This window comes from Nyctereutes procyonoides, unplaced genomic scaffold (assembly GCF_905146905.1).
Source record: "Nyctereutes procyonoides isolate TBG_1078 unplaced genomic scaffold, NYPRO_anot_genome, whole genome shotgun sequence".
Lineage (NCBI taxonomy): Eukaryota > Metazoa > Chordata > Mammalia > Carnivora > Canidae > Nyctereutes > Nyctereutes procyonoides.
In genome coordinates this window covers 26,010,292-26,029,873 of record NW_026575037.1, presented here as the reverse complement: position 1 = coordinate 26,029,873, position 19,582 = coordinate 26,010,292, and the positions used below count along the sequence as shown (strand labels likewise).

At 64.5% G+C, this 19,582-nt stretch overlaps 2 protein-coding genes across 5 annotated transcripts; one reads left to right on the top strand and one right to left on the bottom strand.

Moving 5' to 3' along the window:
- The first annotated feature begins 1,117 nt into the window (after nucleotides 1–1,117).
- On the top strand, nucleotides 1,118–9,875 carry ARL8A (ADP ribosylation factor like GTPase 8A). Of its 4 annotated transcripts, none has more exons than XM_055319503.1 (7): nucleotides 1,118–1,407; nucleotides 6,459–6,539; nucleotides 6,781–6,854; nucleotides 7,621–7,714; nucleotides 7,885–7,952; nucleotides 8,144–8,243; nucleotides 8,796–9,875. In XM_055319503.1, exons 1-7 carry the CDS (start codon nucleotides 1,285–1,287, stop codon nucleotides 9,021–9,023), a joined length of 768 nt encoding a protein of 255 aa, XP_055175478.1. In that variant the 5' UTR covers nucleotides 1,118–1,284; the 3' UTR covers nucleotides 9,024–9,875. The 4 variants fall into 4 exon arrangements, with proteins under 4 accessions (XP_055175478.1, XP_055175479.1, XP_055175480.1 ...); XM_055319504.1 differs by having other exon boundaries at nucleotides 1,122–1,407; nucleotides 8,144–8,237; XM_055319505.1 differs by having other exon boundaries at nucleotides 1,125–1,407; nucleotides 8,167–8,243; nucleotides 8,796–8,990.
- A 3,597-nt stretch (nucleotides 9,876–13,472) lies between these two features.
- On the bottom strand, nucleotides 13,473–18,658 carry GPR37L1 (G protein-coupled receptor 37 like 1). Its single transcript, XM_055319342.1, has 2 exons — nucleotides 17,654–18,658; nucleotides 13,473–14,877 (listed from the first exon to the last, which is right to left on the bottom strand). The coding sequence occupies exons 1-2, from the start codon at nucleotides 18,608–18,610 to the stop codon at nucleotides 14,074–14,076; spliced, it is 1,761 nt and encodes a 586-aa protein (XP_055175317.1). The 5' UTR covers nucleotides 18,611–18,658; the 3' UTR covers nucleotides 13,473–14,073.
- Between the last annotated feature and the right edge of the window lie 924 nt (nucleotides 18,659–19,582).

Sequence of the window (19,582 nt, the reverse complement as noted above, 5' to 3'; positions counted from 1 at the left end):
TAGAAGAATAAAGGCTTTTTTGGATGACTGATTCGTTTCTTCCCATCTTTTTCTCAAGCCCGCGAGCCTCTTCACAGCAACAGAGTAAGATGCCACAGACCAGGAGTGAGCTCCAGACCCTTACCCCAGGGCATGCACGTTTCTGGAAGTTCTTGAGACCCGGCATAGTGACACTGCAGTCAGGTTAGGAAGTGGGGCAGAGGGGTGCCTTGGAGCTAGGTCGGGACCTAGAAGAGGCAGTAGCTAGAAGGATGATAGTTTGGGATCCCCTCACTTTGGCCACTGGTCATCCGGGCTCTCCTTGGGTAGGCCCGACCCATAGGGTTTGGGTTGGACGCCCACCCGTGAGTGCATCTGAAAAACCAGATACTAAGGAGCATCCGTCCTGGGTCGGGACTGCCCTGGGGCCTGCGGGGAGCGGCCAGCTCGGGGGCTCAGCATCCTGGCCCGCCCTGCGCCTCCCGCCGTCGGCTCTCCTTTGGGAGAAAACTTCAGCTTTCACCAAAACAGGCCAACTTTTCGGAGCACCGCCCGTCTTCCTCCCTGGAACCCCCCCCCTTGCAGGGGTTTATCTACGGATTACGATGACAGTAGCCCCGGCCCCGCAGCTGTTCCACTTGGGGCCGGGGCTGCCCAGAGCAGCAGCTGAGGGCGAGGGTGGGTCACAAGACAAGACGGAGCATTGACGGGCCCTGTCGGCCGCTTAGGTTGCTCCGGGGCAAGGCCCGGGAACAAAAAGCCTCCATCAGCCTCGGTGCAGGCCCCGGAAAGTGGGTGAAGCGTCCTTCTCTCCTTCTCCGCCCGCCGGACGCCCCCCCACCCCCACCCCGCGGGCGCATCCCCCGCAGCAGGCCCGGTGCCGGCGCGGGCGGGAGGCAGGGCCGCGGGGTGGCGCGTCTCCCCGGGCGCCCGCAGGCGCAGGCCGAGCCCCGAGCGCGCGAACCCCCGCGCCCCGCGCCCCGCGCCCCGGCCGCCCGCTGGGGTCGGGGGGGCCGCGCCCGGGGCGCGCGGGGCGGCGGCGGCGGGGGGCGGCGGCGGCGGCGGGGGGGGCGGGGGCGGGGGGGCGGGGGCGGAGGCGCCGAGGCCACACCCATCGGCGCGCGGCTCCGGGGCAGCGAGTCGTCGGCCGCCGCGCTCCAGCCTCCGCCCGCTCCGAGCCGCGGACCCGGGCCGCACCGGGAGGGGCCGCTCGGCCGCAGCGCGAGGGCAGCGAGGGGCGGCGGCGGCGGCGGCGGCGGCGGCGGCGGCGGCGGCGGGCACCGGGCGGGGCCGGCGGCGGCGACCATGATCGCTTTGTTCAACAAGCTGCTGGACTGGTTCAAGGCCCTGTTCTGGAAGGAGGAGATGGAGCTCACGCTGGTCGGGCTGCAGTACTCGGGCAAGACCACCTTCGTCAACGTGATCGCGGTGCGCGGGGGGCGCGGGGGCGCGGGGGCGCGGGCGCGGGGAGCCTGGGGCCTAGCGCGGCCGCGGGGACCCGGGGCGGGGGGCGGGGGGCGGGGGCCGGGCCGCGGGGGCCGCGGGGGGGAGGGGGGCCAGAGGGCACAGCGCCCCCGGCCCCCGCGGAGGGGGCATGACGGGGCGAAAGTGCACGGGCCTCCCCGCCCCGCGCGCGCGGCCGGCCGGCTGGGGGAGGGGGCGCGGGCGAGCCTAGCCCCGCCCGGCGGCCCTAACCCTCGGCGCCCCTGCTGTCCCCGCGACTCTAACTCTCGGACCCCCGCGGCTCTAACCCTCGGACCCCCCCCCCCGGCGGCTCTAACCCTCGGACCCCCCCCCCGGCGGCTCTAACCCTCGGACCCCCCCCCCGCGGCCCTAACCCTCTGACCCCCGCGGCTCTAACCCTCGGACCCCCCCCCCCGGGGCCCTAACCCTCTGACCCCCCGCGGCTCTAACCCTCGGACCCCCCCCGCGGCCCTAACCCTCGGACCCCCCCCGCGGCTCTAACCCTCGGACCCCCGCGGCTCTAACCCTCGGACCCCCCCCCCGCGGCCCTAACCCTCGGACCCCCCCCCCGCGGCCCTAACCCTCGGACCCCCCCCCCGCGGCCCTAACCCTCTGACCCCCGCGGCCCTAACCCTCGGACCCCCCCCCCGCGGCCCTAACCCTCGGACCCCCCCCCGCGGCCCTAACCCTCGGACCCCCCCCCCGCGGCTCTAACCCTCAGACCCCCCCCCGCGGCCCTAACCCTCGACCCCCCCCCGCGGCCCTAACCCTCTGACCCCCGCGGCTCTAACCCTGGACCCCCGCGCTCTAACCCTCGGACCCCCGCGCCTCTAACCCGCTGCCGGAAGAGGAAGCCTGGCGCTGGAGGGGGAGGGGCGGCAGCCCCGGGCCGGGCATCAGCGGAGGCTCAGCGGCTCCCCCGGGCGACCCCGCGCGTCCTGGTCCTGGGGGTCGGGAGAGCGGCCTCCTAAGGGGCTTTGGAGAGGCCGCCGCGCCCAGAAGTTGCCTCCGGGGGAGCCCCGGGCCGCAGCCCGAGTTGGAGGGGCGCTGCCCACCCTGGGGACCCGGAGCCCCGAGGCTTTGGGTCGAGGCCGGCCTGGGCGATTCTCGGCGGTTCGCCGCCAGGGAGTGGTGGGGAAAGAGTTAAAATCTGTCTCAGAAAAAGGGAAGACGAGCCCCATGGGAGTGTGAGCTGAGGCTGCAGTAATGGCCGGGCCTGCCGCACCGCACAGACCGGGCTGCACCGGGCCTGGACTCGGGGGGCCTCGGGCAGGCCGGGGTGGTCCCGCCTCGCCCCAGCGTGCTCCCCAGAAGGCCGGGTTGGCCACATAGTGCCCAAAAACGCGCATGGCGAGATGGGTCAGCAAAGAAGTGTGGCGGGTCGCGAGGTACCTCCCTGCGCCCGCGCTCCCGGCCCTCCTGGAAGAAGAGGCCCCGGCGCGGCTCAGCATCCCAGGAGGGCCGTGCCTCGCCTGGGCTCCGGCCTGGAGCTGCGGGTGACCCATGGTCATATGTTTAGGCACCGGCTTCCCTTTTCCACACGTGCCTTGCACATGACCTCTGCCCCTTCCTCCACCCCATGGTTCTGGCTCCTCATCTGCCAGGGTGAGACCTTCGGGCCCCTGCTGGGGGTTTTGGCAGGCGGGTTTCCTAGGCAGCGTGCACCCCTGAGCTCCCGTCTGCCCAGGCTCTGGCCCTAGAGTCCGGCTCCTAGTTAGATTTGGCACTGACTCAAGCCCTTGGGCCCCTTGGGCCCCTTGGGCAGGAGCATAATGCCTGGACTCTGATCCTGCAGGCCTGGGTGGCTCGGCTTCTAGGCATTTTGACCTGGGACATGTCTCCAGGGTAAGGCCAAGAGGAGGAACAAGTTGCTGCTGCTCTGATGGCCCAGCCCAGGTGTCACCTCCAGGCCCCAGGGAAGCTTCTCTCATGGGGCATTTATGAATGCCACAGGTCCCCGGGTGGGTTCCACTCCCTGGCCAGGAGGGCCTCCTCTAGACCTGCATCACGTCCAGAACAGGAACAGAACTCAAGAGTCACAAATGACACTGCCAGGGTCAGAGTTTCCGGGATGTACAGAGACAGCCTAGCCCATGCATTCCCGTTTTTGAAATTAAATTTGCCACTTTGGCTCTCACATCCTAAAAAGTGCAAGCAAAATTTCCCTTTAAAGAAAAGCCACCCCTCGTGGAGACTTCAGTGGGAGTTCTAGCATCAGGGGAACTGGTGTTCTCAGATCCTCCCGGGTTCCAGCACTCGCATTTCTGCCCACCTGCTGTATAACCTCAGTGGAGCGTCTTTCAGAAGGAAATGAAGAATCGGAACCCCTGGGCTCTGTTCCCATGCCCACTACTGACTCTGAATCACCTTTCCTGTTCATTTGGCATCTGTTTGCCTCAGCTTTTTTCCCATTTGGCTTTTTCTACTCACTATATGAGGCCCGACTGTAAATAAAATTGAGTTTATGTGTCTTAGCCACTCAGCAGGCTAATGTGAACTGGAGGAAAAAAAAAAATATGTAGAGACTTCTCGCCGCCTCTAAGAACTTAAAACTTAGGTTTGGAGTTCTTCTGAAAAAGCTGTCGTGTAGAAGGTAGGAGATGATTTGCCTGAGGGAAACAAGAGAGCCATTTTCAAAGATCTCAAGCCATTTAAATATGTAAAAGACTGTCCTGTGGAAGAACTAGTCTTGGGGTTCCCAAGCCTTTGGAGCAAGGGATGGCAGTTACAGGAAGATGGATTTTTGACTCATTATAAAGAATTCTCTTGGAGAATTGGAGCCCACCTAAGAGGGAATGAGCCACAGGGTATTCAAGTCTGGGACCAGAGGTTAGACCAGGTGACTTTGGGGTCACTTCCAACCTTAAACGAACAGCCTGTGAGATCAGGAGGCGTTAGCAGGGAAATGAAGTCATAACTTGGTTCCAACTTAGCTTAGGTTCACAGCTGAACTGGAAATGTGGGTGCCAGGGAGCCTGTTCCCTGAAGGGCCTCCTAGCCCAGGATCACATGCGGCCAGGCTGGGCTTCTCATTTATATGGGAGCCTGTGGGTCTCCTAGTTGCCAGAGACGCCAGATGGCTCCTCATGTATATCCAGACCATTTCCAAGCACTTTGTGAGCCTGTTTTCCAGTCTCGAGGAAACAAAAACCCTTCTCCCCATTTTGCAGAAGGGAACCTCGAGGCCCAGAGATGTTGAAGTGTCTTGTCCAAGCTGCATCATGATGAGTGATTAACAAAAAATGGGCTTTCTTCTTCAGACCCTTATGTTCTTCATAAGCCCAGATGGGGGAGGAGTGGACTTTGGTCCAGCAGGCACCCCCACCCCCACCCTGGCACCCTGCTGGGGTCTGGGACTTAGAGGGCAAGTGGTTAGGGTCTCCATATTTAGCGGGAAGCCGTCCTCCTCCAGGCCACTCCTTTCTCTCGGTGATTAACTATTAGGGCTCTTGGACCCTTTTGATATGTGATGAAAACTAGAGGCCCTCGGTGTGCTCGGGTGACTCCGTCGATTAAGCACCCGACTCCGATTCCTGGTTTCAGCTCAGGTCAGGATCTCAGGGTCGTGACATTGAGCCCCTCGTGGGGCTCTACAGCGGGTGTGGAGCCTGCTTCGGATGCTCTCTCCCTCTGTTCCCCAACCCCCACTTACTCTCTCTCTAAAACAAAACACACATTAGAGATCCTTTCCCCAGAGAGGTGTCCCTACAAACCGAAATTTTGCACATGTAGGTCAGGTGCAGTTTCAGGGGGTTCAGGGACTCTCCGAAGCCCATCTGTGTGGCCCGCAGGTTAGGGACCCGCTCCCTGCACCTTGCTGTGAGCATCCGTCATGGGGACTCAGTCCTCACTTCCCAGGCCTTGGAGCATGAGCCTGGGCGATTCCTGCAGGTGAAAGGGAACCAATCACTCTCATTCAGACGGGACCCCGGGAGTCTTCACTCGGGCCTGCAGGCTCTGAGTAAGAGCTCATGCCTCCTCCATCCTGGCTGATGGGCCGAGCCTCTGACTTCTTTACGTGACCTGAGGCAAATTATTGCTACCAGCTAGCAGCAGACAATGGCGTGGTTCAGAGACACGGCTGTCACCCTGAGATTCCAGGCTGCGGAAGCCCCGTCTCCTGCATCTGGGGGAGGCGGGTGGTAAACACAAGTGTCCTACCTGTGAACATGGAGGTGACCTTGGAGGGAGTTTGGTTGGCCTTACCCCAGGCCTGGGGCTGGTTTAGAGCAATCTAGACATCTTGGAGACAATGTAGAAGGGGAGAAATGAACATCATTAGAATTCAAAAACTGGGTTGTGGGGTCTGGAATTACAGTCAACTCCTAATTATCCAGCAGACACGTGCTAGTGTTGTTAACGGGGGGCAGGGTTCGCCGCCCCAGGAAGCGCGCAGTCTCGCGGGGACACAGGAGGCAACAGGGGATGTAGAGTGTGGGTCACCCCCCCTAACAAATGGAGGGTAGTGCAAATACACCAGAACCGTAGACAGTCCAGAAATTGCTGGGTGTGCACTGCATTTTCGGGGGCCCTGTTCATCTTCCCTCCCACTGTTTGCTGCTAGTTTGAAGATCCGTATGCCCGCTTCCCTTGGGGTCCCCCCACTGTTTTACCGTGACCTGTTTGAAATTCTTTTGCTGGGAGCTCATTGTTCCTCTGCTCCGCTGGAGACTCAGTACAGTAAAGGGGCTTCTGTTCCAACACAGAGATGTTGGTGAGACCTCAGGAAGAATTTGTTCTCGGTGTAGGCTGAGACTGAGGGTGCCTGGAGGGGAGGCGCCTCGTGTTGGGGGGGGGCTGTGGCGTGGGGTGGGCCCCTGAGATGCTTACGGCCGTCCTGCCGGGAAGCAGGGGACACTCGGGAGATGGCCCCGTGCCCCTTGCACACAGGGCCGGCGAGGCTCTGGCCTGGCCTCTGCTTTATCCTCGCGGCCTCGTGGCTGTGGCTGCCGGGGACGGCGCGTCTGGGTTCCGCCGATCCGTACCCCCCTTCCAATTCTGACTCTTCCTTGCAGTCAGGACAGTTCAATGAGGACATGATCCCCACCGTGGGTTTCAACATGCGCAAAATCACCAAAGGGAACGTGACCATCAAGGTGAGCGGCAGGGAGGCGGAGAAGAGCACCTGTGTGCATGTTGGGGCGGGGCAGCCGGGGGGAGCTGGGAGGGTGTCTGAGACCCCGGGAGGGGAGGAGAGGCGGGAGAGGCTGGGAGAGTTGGGGAAAGGCCGTAAGACGCCTGAGGCAGGCCGAGGGCTGTAGGGACAGGAGGGACGGGAGCCGGTTCGGTCAGGTTGCCGGGCTGCTGCTGAGACATGTCACCCTCTCTCTCACTCAGCTCTGGGACATCGGGGGACAGCCCCGATTCCGCAGCATGTGGGAGCGCTACTGCCGAGGAGTGAGCGCCATCGTGTAAGTGCAGGGCCAGGTGGGGAGGGGGGCGCGGGGCTCAGCCTCCCCTGCCACCCGGCCTCCCTGCCTGCGGGGACCATGGGGCAGAACCGGACGAGTCACAATCCTCGGTCCATGGTACACCGTCCAGTCCACGGGGCCTGCCTTTACTTCGCGAGCCGCATGTTTCTCACCTGCGAAGCACTCGGAGCACCTCCCGGCCAATCTGAGGGCCAGAGTGTCAACCGGAGAAGGCACCTGTGTCTTCCTGCCTCCCCCAAACTAGAGTTACCACCGTCCTGAGTTTCGCGATTTAAATGATTCATTCCCCTGCTTTCTAAAAATAGTTGTATCTTATCTGTACGTAGATGTATGTATATATACGTGCCCAACAAATGATTGTTTCATTTTCACTGTTTTTTAGAAGTATCTCGCTGCAAGAAAATCTGGGGATTCCTTTGCTTTTTTCATTCAACCATGGCCAGTCTTCCCATGCAGACCTAAGAGGGTCACTGGGAGGGATTTACACCTAATCTGAAAGGGCCAAGCTTCACACACACACACACACACACACACACACACACACACACACCCGTGTGACAGCTTCTCCAGAGGGGACTGGATGACAGGGTAATGGCGGGCCGTGGAGGAGGCCCAGGTGGCCCACAGATGCAGAGGTGACCGAGCCGGAACAAGATGTTTTCCCCTGCAAGCACAGCTCTTCCTCTTCCTACCTCTCAGCCCTGAGTGTCAACATGCCTGCCCCATCCTTCCGTCTGTCCCCCAGGTACATGGTGGACGCCGCTGACCAGGAGAAGATTGAGGCCTCCAAGAACGAGTTGCACAACCTACTGGACAAACCCCAGCTGCAGGGCATCCCGGTCAGCAGCCCTAACGGAGTGGGGGGGGGGCCCACTGGGCAGTCACTGGGGGCAGGGCAGGAAGCAGGGGAAGGCCAGGTGCCCTCGGGGTGGGGTGGGGGGACACACGGGGAAGCAGATAGCCTGGCCCGGCCGCCCTGGACCAAGTCCTTGCCGTCCCTCCTCTGTAGGTCTTAGTCCTGGGTAACAAGCGAGACCTCCCAGGAGCGCTGGACGAGAAGGAGCTGATTGAGAAAATGTGAGTGGTTACCCTGGCCCTCCGCGTCGCCTCCGGATTTCCCGGCGGTGGGGAGGCGCCCGCTGCTGCTCTCCGTGCGGCCACCCGGCGGCAGCAGAGCCCACCCTGCCCCGGGGGTGGGGGGGGAGTGGGCAGAGGCGACGGACTCCAGCCCCAGCCCCAGGCGCCCTGGGCAGTCCTAGCCTCAGCAGGCTCTCCTCTGGTGCCCCCCCAGGAATCTTTCCGCCATCCAGGACCGAGAGATCTGCTGCTACTCCATCTCCTGCAAAGAAAAGGACAACATTGGTGCGCGTGGGTATGGGGGAGCTGCTGGCATTCTGGGACAGCCAGGGCCGGGGGGGAGGGGGGGTGGCATGGAGGCGCTTCTGGGTGTGCTGGCGCAGGGCTCTCGAGGGTTTCCACTGCGCGGGGGGCCTTGACACCCAGAGCCCCTAGCTCTCCGGAGGACAGGCCCGGGGGGCGGGGGGGGGGCTCAGATTCTGAGCGTCAGCCCCGCCCTCCCCAGCTCCCCCGACTCCTGGCTTGTATGATCTTAGGCAAATCGCCCCCTTCCGTGGGCCTCACTTCACCCTCTGTAACGTCACGGGGTTGGATGAGGTGATGCCCAGGCCCCAGGGTTGGATGAGGTGATGCCCAGGCCCCTTGGGGCGGGGCAGTCCATGGCGGCTCCCCTTCCTGGCACCCGGATATCCCTGCCATGCTTTGGCTCTGGGTGACCTTAAAGTTGAATCCCAGCCTGGTTTGGAGGCCGTGGGCTCCCACCACTCCCCTGGGTGTGCCTTGCACCTCCTCAGCCAGCCCACGTGGGAAGGCCTATAAACTTCTCTGTTGTCCCCCGCCCAGACATCACCCTACAGTGGCTTATTCAACACTCAAAGTCACGGAGAAGCTGAGACTGCGGGCCTTCCCCCTCGGACCAGAGACCTGCTGTCATCCAAACCTGAAGCCGAGCTCCCCGCCCACCCTGCCGTCCCCCCTAAGCCCGCCCCTCCCCGCTCAGTGTGGGGAGGGGTCCTCTGGGGATCCCAGAGTCCTGTTCTGCTGAGGTTTCAACTCCTGATTTTATTGTAAAATAAACTGCTCCCCTTCTGATCCCCTAATCTCTTGCCCTCCGCCCTTTACCTGCCCTGCTTCCATCCTCCTAATGACCCGGCCCCACAGCCCCTGCCCTCCTCCCCGCAGTGCCCCCCCCCACGCTGCCCTTTTCAACACTCTTCTGTTCTTGTCCTGTGTGTACAGTATATATATGTATATATCTTTTAATTTTTTAATTTAAGCAAAGACTAAAATCAAGCATTTGATGCTGCAGGGGCCCGTCAGGATCTGGGAGGGGGCGGTCTGGAAAGAAGGAAAGACTGCAGGGCTGGCCTGGGGGCAGGGGGAGATTAGGGAAGTGAAGGCTGACACCTGGGGCAGGTACCAGCTGGGCACCGGTGGCCGTCCCCAGGTCCTGTTTGTTTCCCTTGCCAGTCTGGCCTGTCCCTGCAGCGCTTGAATATCACAGGCTGACAGGGAGCCTCCAGAGGTGCCCCTCTCCGCCCCCAGTCTCAGTGGGGACCAGCGGGCACCACCCAGTGCCACAGACCACCGGGCTGCAGGGGCGGGAGGCCAGCCTCCCCGCTGCCCCGGCGGCCCCTCCTGCCGGCTCCCGGCTCCTGCCCCGTTCCCAGGGCCCCCAACTCCATGGGCCACCTCATTTTCTGTTCTCGTTTTTGCAGAGTTGCACAAGGAAAGAACTCAGCATGGGGGGTTGGTTCTTTGGGTTTTGTTTTGTTTATTTGTTTAATTTAATGATTTGTAAAGTGATGTTCCTCTTCCTTTTTTTACACTTTTAGCTCATATTTAACCTCTGTTTGGAAAATGATTCTTGTAACTGTACATTTTTTTGCCTCCTAACAAGAATAAATGACCAGTTTTGTGTTGGGGGGGTGTCGGGGCCTGGTTATTTGTGCGTGGAGGCCGCGCAATGGCTGGCGGGCGGCGCCCCGGGCACAGACCGCCCCGGAGAGGGAGGGAGGCTCGCGCTCACACGGGCACACAATGGCACCCACAGAGCGGCCTCCGCACGCGTGCCCCCCCCCCCCCCGCGGCCCTGCTGCACACGTGCATGCACACGCCGCGAGCTCCAGCCCGGGGCTTGCAGCTGCCGGGGCCGGGGCCGAGGAAGCCCGTGGGCTCGGGGTGCGGGAGCAGAGCCCCCGCAGCCAGGGTGGGGCCGCAGCCCGAGCCCCGCCCCCGCGCGCCCCCAGCCCCCCGCCGTCCCCCAGGGACGCTGCTGAGGGCGGCCCCGCCTCCCTGCCCGGTGGGTGCCGCCGGCCTCCTGGGACAGGCTGCTCCTTAGTCCTCGGCCCAGTCCCCGTCCTCTCCCCACGTGACCCCCCCGCGGCGGCTGCCTCAAAGCCTCGGGGCCCCGCTCACCCAAATCCAGGGCCGCCTTGACCCAGATCTGCGGGAAGCCCGGGCTCCCCGGCCCCGCCCCTTCAGGCTTCCAGGCCCCGCCCCTCCGGGCTCCCCGGCCCCGCCCCTCAGGCTTCCAGGCCACGCCCCTCCAGGCTCCCGGCCACGCCCCTCCAGTCTCCCCGGCCTAGCCCCTTCAGGCCCCGCCCCTCCAGGCCACTCCTCCGGGCTCCTCGGCCCCGCCCCTCCAGGGTCCCGGCCCCGACCCTCCGGGCTCCCCGGCCACGCCCCCTCAGGGCCCCAGGCCCCGCCCCTCCAGGCTCCCCGTCCGCGGCCCGCCTCTCCAGGCTCCCTGGCCCCGCCCCTTCAGGCTTCCAGGCCACGCCCCTCCAGGCTCCCCGGCCCGCCCCTTCAGGCCCCGCCCCTCCAGGCTCCCCGGCCCGCCCCTTCAGGCCCCGCCCCATCCAGGCCCCGCCTCCCGGGCGCAGGCCCCGCCCTCCAGTCCCCCCTGCCCCCCAGCACCTGGAAAGTGGAGCCCGCCCTGCGCCGCTCCAGGCCCTCTGCTCCTGCGTCTGCAGGGAGAAGGAGCCGCGGTCCGCTGGGATCTGGGAGCGGGGACCCCAGGGCTCGGGGCTCCGAGCCTCCCCAGCCCTCCCTCGGTGTCCAGGGCTTCCTCCTGCAGATACTTTCTGGCCAGAAATGACTTGCCCAGCGACGTGGTTCCCCACCGACAGGGGAGTTTGAGGAAAGAACGTGGACGGAAGTTGGCAAATGGAGCAGAATGATTTTAGGGTATCTTCCAGTTCTAAGGGATAGGAAACGTGCCCCCTGGTTAAGGAGGTGGCAGCTGGGACCAGGCTGCCCCCGTGCTCTCCTGGCTGCAGACGTCGCAGCGGTTCGCCCCTGGCCTGGGAGGGGCCAGTTCGCCCCTGGCGTGTCCCTCACACCAGAAGCGGGACCAGGACGGGGCAGGTGTCGGGGCTGACCTGCCTTTCCCGTTCCTGCGTCCCCTGTGAGGGTGACGCCTGAGACCTGACGGGCTGAGCTGCTGAGCAGCAAGCAGGCATCCTCCTCCTGGGGCCTGCACACAGCAGGTGCCTAACCGCCTAAAGAACTTGTGAAACTTGGACAAGGAACAGACTGCGTGTATGTGTGAATGCCCGTGCCAGGGACCCTCTGAAGTGCCGAAACCCGGGTGAGCCTGGAGAGTCCCCCGGCCAAGCCTACCCTGTGGTACTAGGGAATTCATTTCCCCAGAGGGAGCAAGGAAGAAAAGGTGCCAGGCGTCACGCCAGATGCCGTATATATCTTGTCCCATTTAATGACTCCGAGGGAGGGCTTATTCCCATTCTACAGATGAGGAAACTGAGAGGCTCGGCAACTGCGTCCAATCTGACTGGCAGGAGGTGGTTCTCTGGGCTCTGGGCACCCAGCTGCTGTGGGTGGCCCAGTGGTCGCCCTCCCCCGGCGTCAGGGTCTGAGGGCTGGTGCAGAGTGCGCCCCAGGGAGGGAGAATGCCCACGCTGCCTCTGAGCATCCCAGCTCGAATCCGCCGCCCACCACTGCACCACCCTGCCCTCCCAGCCCAGGCCTGGGACCCCTAAGCAACAAATGCCACATTGTTCCCCCAGCTGGCCCAGGCTGGAGGGACGGTGGCTCTTTCCCAAGGCCTGCTGGCCTGCTGACTAATCTTGCAAGCCCTTCACGTTGGCAGGCATGGGAGGCAGTGGTGGTGGCAGGGCCTCGGAGACACCACCGCCCAACCCCCGACGCCCGGAGCTGGACCGGGAGGCAGGGCTGTGGGGGTGGGCGCCCTCTGTGGAAAAGGCGTCCCAAACAGGATGCCGAGGCGCCCCCCTCCCCTGCCCTCAGCCTTCACCTCGGTTCACCCCCGGCCCCCTCCCTACAGCCCGGAGGAAGCCACTGGTGTGTCTAGAACTGGGGGGGGGGAGAGGGGAGTGGGGGCGGAGGGGGAGTGGGGGGATGCGGAGGGAACGGCCCCAGTAGCCTTGGAGCACCCAGCCTCCCTTTGGCCCCCTCTCCAGCCCGGCCCCCACCCACCCATCTTAAGTTTCTACAGACAAAGCTGAGGGCCTCGGTCACTGTGGCAACAGGTCTGCGGAGAGATGGGTGGGTGTCATTCCCCAGCACAAAGACTGTGCGCATGGCAGCCTCATCACTTAGCAACGGCCTCCCTCTCTCTTGGCGTCACCCGTCCTGGGGGTGGGTGCCAGGAAGGGAGAACAAGGCCATTAAGATGCCCAAGAGAGGGGGGAAGGAGGCTTGGGGCCGGGCCGGGCTGAGGCCAAGGGGTGTGGGTGGGGTGGACAAGGACAAAGGAGCCCGGGGCTCTCAGCGACCGCTGTTCCTCATCCTCCCTCGCCCCTGGGACCCTGCCGAGGCCCTGTGCTCATGTGCCAGGTGGATCCGGCAGGCAGACGTGGCCGGGGACACCCAGGGCTGCCCTTGAAGGTGGTGGGGGTGGTTCTGAGGGAAGCAGGGGGTGATTTGTGGCCGGGGCCAAGGTGTCCCTTGTGCTTGACCTCGTGCCAGCTTCTCTGGGCCCAAGCAGGGTGAGGGAGCCTTTGGAAGGGCGCCGGGGGCCCCGGCGGAAGTGGGACACCCGGGCAGGGCCAGCAGGAGGGGCTGAAGGGTCTCTGGGGGCACAGGACGGAGCTCTGGCTGCCAGGAAGGGGTGTGGTGGGGGCAGACAGGGACCAGCCAGCTGGGCCGGCTACGGGCAAAACAGTCTGTTCTAGAAGCTGAACAAGAGCAGCTCTCAGAGTCAGAGGCTGGAAGCCCCCCGGGCTCACGGAGGGCAGGCCGCTGGCTCCTCCAGAATGGGGGCTTTGTGAGAGGGGAGCGCGGTGGGGGCTCCAGGAGAGACGAGTTTGCAGCTCTCGGCTTCCCAAGGGCGCTCGGGTCGGGCCAGGAGGGAGGCTTAGTGCTCTGCGTCCCGAGCCCGCGAAAGCCAAGGGGCCGGGGGGCTGCCCAGGACGCCAGCCGCGGCCGGGAGGGGCGCGGGTGGCCAGCACGAAGCCCCGGGGGCGCCGCCCGTCCTGGGGAGGGCCGGACGCGTCTGGGCTGGCAGGACGTGGCAAGAAACTCCAGTGGGCACAGGGGTGCTGCTACCTACTTTATTGTTTTTGACGGGACTTCTACGGGGCGCGGGGCCTACCAAGGGAGGTGGGGACCGGGCAGCCCAGGATACGTCCGAGGAGGAAGAGGAAGGAGAGAGCAATCCTCTGGGAGAAGAGCAGGTGCCAGGAGGAGGAGGAGGAGTCCGGGCCCAGGGCAGACCTGGTCCGGAGAAGAGCCAGGCAGGGCTGGCCCCCAGGGCCCCTCGTCTAGGACGGATGAGTGTCAGGAGCCGACACGCAGAGAGGGCCCAACTAAAGGGCAGCGCGTTCCAAGACAGACAGGCGAAGCTCCGGCTCCCAGCCGGGGGGACTGGGGCTTTCTAGGCAGTTCTGGGGACCCGGAAGCATCACCACCGACCTGTTGAGAGCACAGGGCAGGAAGGCCCCGTGAGCGAGCGACGGGGGAGGGGGCGTTGACAGGCCTGCACCCGAACCCCAACGAGAGGAAGCAAGTCCACCCTAGACAGCAAGACGGGCAGAGAAGCAAGACCTATGGGGACAGAAACACCAGACACAGGCTGGGGCGGCCCCCCACCCTCACCCCCCCACCCTGCTCCCCAGCCTCCCCAGCCTGCAGCTCGGCCTCAGCAAGGCGTGCCCAGGGGCAGGAGCGGGGGCGACTCCCTGGGCTTGTGGAAGTAGATGGAGGAGGGCATCTCGGTCTTGGGCTTGCTGTCCGAGCCGCCGGCCGGGCCGTCGGGGCCGCCGCACGCCCCGCAGCAGCAGCAGCAGCAGCCCAGGAAGGCCCGGCCCAGCGGCCTGCAGATGCACAGGAGCAGCACGGGCGTGACGGCTCCCTTGACGAAGGTGGAGAACTGGTTGATGAGGCCCAGGAGGCCCAGGGTCTGGCGCGTGAGCTCCGTGGAGAGGTAGGCCACCACGATGTTGCAGACGTTCTCGGGGAGCGTGCACAGGGCGTAGACCACCGTCAGGCCCACCACCGTGCCGTTGAGCTGGCTCTCGCACTGCTCGTGCTTGCCCGGCCGGCACTCGGCCTTCCGGCCCGGCGGGCCCCGCACCCGCCACGTCACCAGCTGGCAGGTGACGGTGAAGAGGATGGGGAGGCAGAAGTAGCAGCCGAAGTACCACCACATGCGGGCGTTCTGGTAGGTCATCACCAGCGAGTACAGGGACTCGGGCAGGCTGGCCGAGGGTTTCATGACGCAGGAGTCCGTGGTGCCCCCGGCGGCCGGCTCCTGCCACAGCTGCCACAGCAGGAGCTCGGGCACCGCCAGGGTCATGGAGCCCACCCAGATGACGGCCAGCTTGGCCAGGATGGATTGGCAGCGCTCGATGGGCCGCGCCTTGGGCAGGGTGCTGGTGGCCACGTGGAAGCGGTCGATGCCCAGGGCGCAGAGGCTGAAGGTGGTGACCCCCAGAGAGGAGACCTGCGGGCAGAGGTGTGGCGGAGAGGGGCGCGCGGTCAAACCGGGGGCCGGGAGGCGGCCCGGTTCCGCCCGAGACGCGGCCCTGAGTGCCAAGGGCGGAAAGGACAGGCCCGACAGTGAGCATCTCCTGGCGTCAGGCGTCAGGCCCTGCGCACCCCTGCAGCCCCGTGAAGAAGCCGCTCAGGCGGGACAAGTGACCCGGCCAGTGGCAGCGACGGGGGCCACGCGCAGGCCGGCCCGACCCCCGAGCACCCCCCTTCTCTGCCTTTGGGCCAGGGAGCGAATGGCCTGGGTCCTGCGGGCCCGAGCGCTCGCTGAGACTTTGGAAACTCCGCTCTACTGAGGAACCAAGACAAACACCTAGAGGTTCCGGGCCCTCGTAGTCCCTTCCCCCCAGCGTCCCATTATGTGCATCAGGGTGAACGGTTTCCAAACGTGGCTCACGCTCACACTCGCTCTCGCACACCCCGTCTCCCCGTCCTGTCCAGAAAAGCCCCGGGGCCCGGCTGCGTGGGGGAGCAGCCCCCGAGCACACAGGAAGACCCCCCTGGGAGCCGAGGGGAAGAAGCCAGGGCCGCAGGGGAAGAGAAGAGAGGAAGGGGCGAACCCTCCCACGCTGCTGGGCGATGGCCGATGGCCGACCACACTCAGGGATTGTGCTCAGATCCCCCCTTCTGTCCAAACGCTTCCCTCTTCTGGCGGGGGAGACAATCCCTGGCTCATTAGCACTGCCACCAAGGGATCTTTGTGAGAACCCGCCCCCCCCCTTGGTGGGGGAGCCCAGGCTGGCGCAGGGGCAGCCTTTGGGCTCGGACAAAACCAAAAACAACAAAAAACCGAATTCCAAGCTGCCTTCTGCTGCTCCCTCCTGGGGGCCGCCCCAGACCCTCCCTGCAGAGGGGCTCCAGGCGGGGGTGCTTCACCTCCTACCCCACCCACCACGCAGCCTCACGTGGGCCTCGATCAGCTCCCGGGCATCTCCACCTCTAGGAGGTGTGGGGCGGGCGGCCTGGGCTGTGTCGGCCACCGCCGAGGTGTTAGGTGTGTCGAGACCCATGGTCAGGCAGGGCCAGGCTTCACGGCCCGCCAGCCACGAGCAGGCACGGGTTCCCGTACATCTGCCCTCCTCCTCTGGGTTCTTAGACCCTTTCCTGCAAAAACCCTACACTTACTGAATTAGTTGGACTCTAAGGACTTTGTACATGTTACTCATTGAATCCTGCGAGAATCTATTGAGATACTTTTATCATTACTATTATCCCCAACTGACAGAGGGCAAACCTGGGGTGTAGACAGGTTAGGTAAGTCACCTGCATCACTGAGCTGGTGAGGGGCCAAGCCCAGTTCCTTGCGTCCTACCTCTCACGGGGTGCTGGGCTCTGTGCCCCCATGACGAGGATGTCAAGGCTAGCCCCAGTTGTAGGATCCTCTTTCAGGTTCGAGTACTTTGGGTGCCCGTTGGGTGGTCTCCCTGGGTTGGGGAGGACACCAGGGGGCCACACCAGCTGCTGGGCCTCCGTCTGTCCAGACATGAAGTCCTCACTGATATGCAGTGAACTGGGGACAGAGTTGGGCACAGGACATAGACACCTGACCCTGATCTCTTCTCCACCCAGGTCCCACGACCCCGTCCGCCCCCCCCCCCCAGAGCTGCAGCCTTCCGGGGAGGCCGGTCACTCCAGTGCTCATCAGTCCCCGCCCCCGCAGCATAGCCAAAGTCTGAAAGGCCGCCTGCTGATGCCGGGCTCCTGTGCGGACGGACGCAGTGGCCTGCCTTCCCGGGGCTTGCAGGGGTGCGCGTCTATCGGGGTATCTCTGTAACGTTCCGATTCGGCCGTCCGCACGCCGTCTACACAACCACCACCGCTCGTGTGCCCGTCTGAAGGTGGAAGTTCCCAAAGGAGAGGGGGGTGGTTCGCTCCAGAATTGGGTAAAGAAACCTGCCGGCGGGGCCATCTGGTCTACCCCACGGTTGGGAGCTAAGCAACCTGTGCAGGAGTTGTGAGCTGCCCAGCGACCCCCTGCGTGTCAGAGACAGAGCTGACGCTGACCCCCCACCCCGGCTCCAGCACCCTTTCCGAGAGCAACACCCATCATGGCAAGGAAGGGACTTTCCTTCTGACGTTTGTATTCATGGGGAGTGGACACCGGCTGGGGGTAGGAGGGCTGCAGGACACTGGGGTCTCCTTTCCCAGTCCACTTAGGGAAGCAGGGTATTCAGAAGTAAGGAGGGTAGGACGGCCGAGTGGCTCAGTGGTCAGCTCAGGGCATGACCCCAGGGTCCTGGGATCGAGTCTCGCCCAGGGCTCCCTGCAGGGAGCCTGCTTCTCCCTCTGCCTGTGTCTCTGCCTCTCTCATGAATAAATAGATAAATCCTTTAAACAATTTTTTGAAAAAGAAGTAAAGGAGGACAGGGCAGTGTCAGTGGTACAAAGGGAGAAATAGGAGACATACCCCGCCCGGATAGAGCGATTTTTTAGGAGGAAAATGGAAGGGGGTGAAGGCAGGGGAGGGGACAGCTCAGAGGAAAGAGGGAGGGGGACAGACCAGGCTGGGGCCGGCCCCCCTGCTCCCGCACACCTTCCTGACCCCCCTCGCCCGCTGAGTTTACCCGACAGCTCCCAGGAGCCCATACAGCAGGTGTCTCCTTGCCCAAACTGGAAGAGAAGCAAGACAGGGCTCCAGGCCTCCGGGGTCCTGCGCGCCCGCGCGTCCCACTCCCGACAGCCTGGCGCCTGCAGCCCCAGAGCCCCCCTCCAGCAGGACACACACTCACCTCCATGAAGGGCACGGCCCGGCAGGAAACGTCGCCCAGCAACCTCTGCTTGGTGATCTCATTGAAGATGACCACGGGGAGGCAGAAAAAGAGGACCAGAAAATCCCAGAGGGCCAGGCTCGCCAGGATGGAGTTCCAGGCACTCTTCAGGTAGTAGCTGTGCCACACGATGCACATGACCGACAGGTTCCCCACGATGCCCACAGCGAACACCACCAGGGCCAGGAGCATGATGGCATAGGCACCGTACGAGCTCTCGGTCACCGGGTACAGGGGGTTCTGGATCTGCAGCCTCTGGCCCGGCGTCCCCGTCAGATTGCCCCGAGGCTCCGGGCCGCGGCCCGGGGCGCCCCTGTCCTTATCTGGGTCGGGGCTGGTGGCCGTCAGGGGCTTGGTGGGCTGCAGGCCAGCCGGGTGGATGGGCCGGGGGTACTCGGCCCAGTCCTCGGGCACATACTGCTGCACCCCCTTGGCCTCCTCGTCCTCGGTGCCTCTCCTGGGCCGGCTCTGCTGCCCCTGGGCCTCAGCCCCGTGCCTGCCCGAGTGCGGGGCCGCACCCCCCCACACTCTGCTCGGCCCCGCAGCCAAGACCACGGCAAGAGAGACGGCCAGCGGCCACGGCCACTGCATGGCCGGACGAGCAGGAGGAAGCGGCCCCACGGACAGCAGGTGAGGGCGAGGGACCCGGGCGCCGGGCGGACTGGTTGGAGGCAGCTGGCCGCTTGGTCCGCCTCCAGTCAGGCGTCTGGCATCACCAGCCTGCTCCAGTAGACTCGCGCTGCGCCCTCCCACCCTGCTGGCCGGGCGCTGGGCAGGGCCCTCTGCTGGGCATAGAGCACTCTTTGCTGTCCTCACGCATCTCGCCCTCCAGGACACTCCTCCTCGGGCAGCAGCGGACCAGACCCACGAGGCCCTCAGAGGCCACCGGCTCTCGGCCTCGGGAGCCAGAGGGCACATGGCTGGCCTAGGGGCCCGTGGGGTGCAGAGGCGGCGCCAAGACCGAAACACGGGCTCCAGACTCTGCCTTGGGAGACGCCCGCCGGCTGCTCCGACTGGGGTGACCGACGCAGGCAGCCGGGGGCTCAGGGGCTGAGCGTCTGCCTGGGGCCCAGGGTGTGACCCCGAGGTCCTGGGATCGAGTCCCGCGTCGGGCTCCCTGCATGGAGCCTGCTTCTCCCTCTGCCTGGGTCTCTGCCTCGCTCTCTGGGCCTCATGAATAAATAAATAAAATCTTAAAAAAAACCCCAACCAGACAATGACTTACTCACGGTCCCTTAGTGGACACTCACTGGATCCAGCACCCGCTGACTCCCCGTCAACCCTCACGACCGCTCTACGGGGCAAATGTTACTATTTCCATTTCTCAGGCTCGCAGAGGTCAGTCACGCTGCTGGTACGCGGTCGAGCCGGGCCCTGGATCTGCCTCCGGAGCTCCTCACAGGCACCAGGCCGCCGGCCTCCTCGCCACGTGGACGGCCCGCAACAGGCAGCGGCGTCCAGCCTGGAGAACCACATTCGGATCCAGACGCGATGCCTGGACATGTGCCGCGGGCAATAGTCGTCGAGCACCTGCCGTGCTCCAGTCGACAGAAGCGTAAAGGGCCTGTGCCTCCGAGGGGCCTTCGGTCGGAGGGGGAAGGGGCGTGTAAATAAGTCACTCGGGCTCAGCGTGATGGATGCCGTGAAAGGCGAGGACGAGTCGCCGAGGGAACCCGCAGGGATCTGGGCTCCAGACAAGCGGGCATTTCACTGGCTCCTGAGTTTGCCCGACAGACGACGGGGAAGGCGGAGGACACGGCACGGGCGCGGCCTTGGAGGTGGCCGGGCGACCACCCGAGAGCCAGCAGGCACACCAGGGCGGCCGGGCTGCGGGGAGCCGAGGGGGCGGCGGAGGCCCCCCCCCCCGTTACGTTTATCCCGAGGGCAGCG

Excerpts from the sequence above, each read along its gene's own strand:
- ARL8A (XM_055319503.1), top strand. The coding sequence starts at position 1,285 with ATGATCGCTTTGTTCAACAAGCTGCTGGACTGGTTCAAGGCCCTGTTC. Across the intron at positions 7,953-8,143 it reads AAGGAGCTGATTGAGAAAAT|GCTCTCCTCTGGTGCCCCCC; the intron begins GTGAGTGGTTAC and ends TAGCCTCAGCAG. Across the intron at positions 8,244-8,795 it reads AAAGGACAACATTGGTGCGC|ACATCACCCTACAGTGGCTT; the intron begins GTGGGTATGGGG and ends TCCCCCGCCCAG.
- GPR37L1 (XM_055319342.1), bottom strand. The coding sequence starts at position 18,610 with ATGTGCCCTCTGGCTCCCGAGGCCGAGAGCCGGTGGCCTCTGAGGGCC. Across the intron at positions 14,878-17,653 it reads GGGCCGTGCCCTTCATGGAG|GTCTCCTCTCTGGGGGTCAC; the intron begins GTGAGTGTGTGT and ends CTCTGCCCGCAG.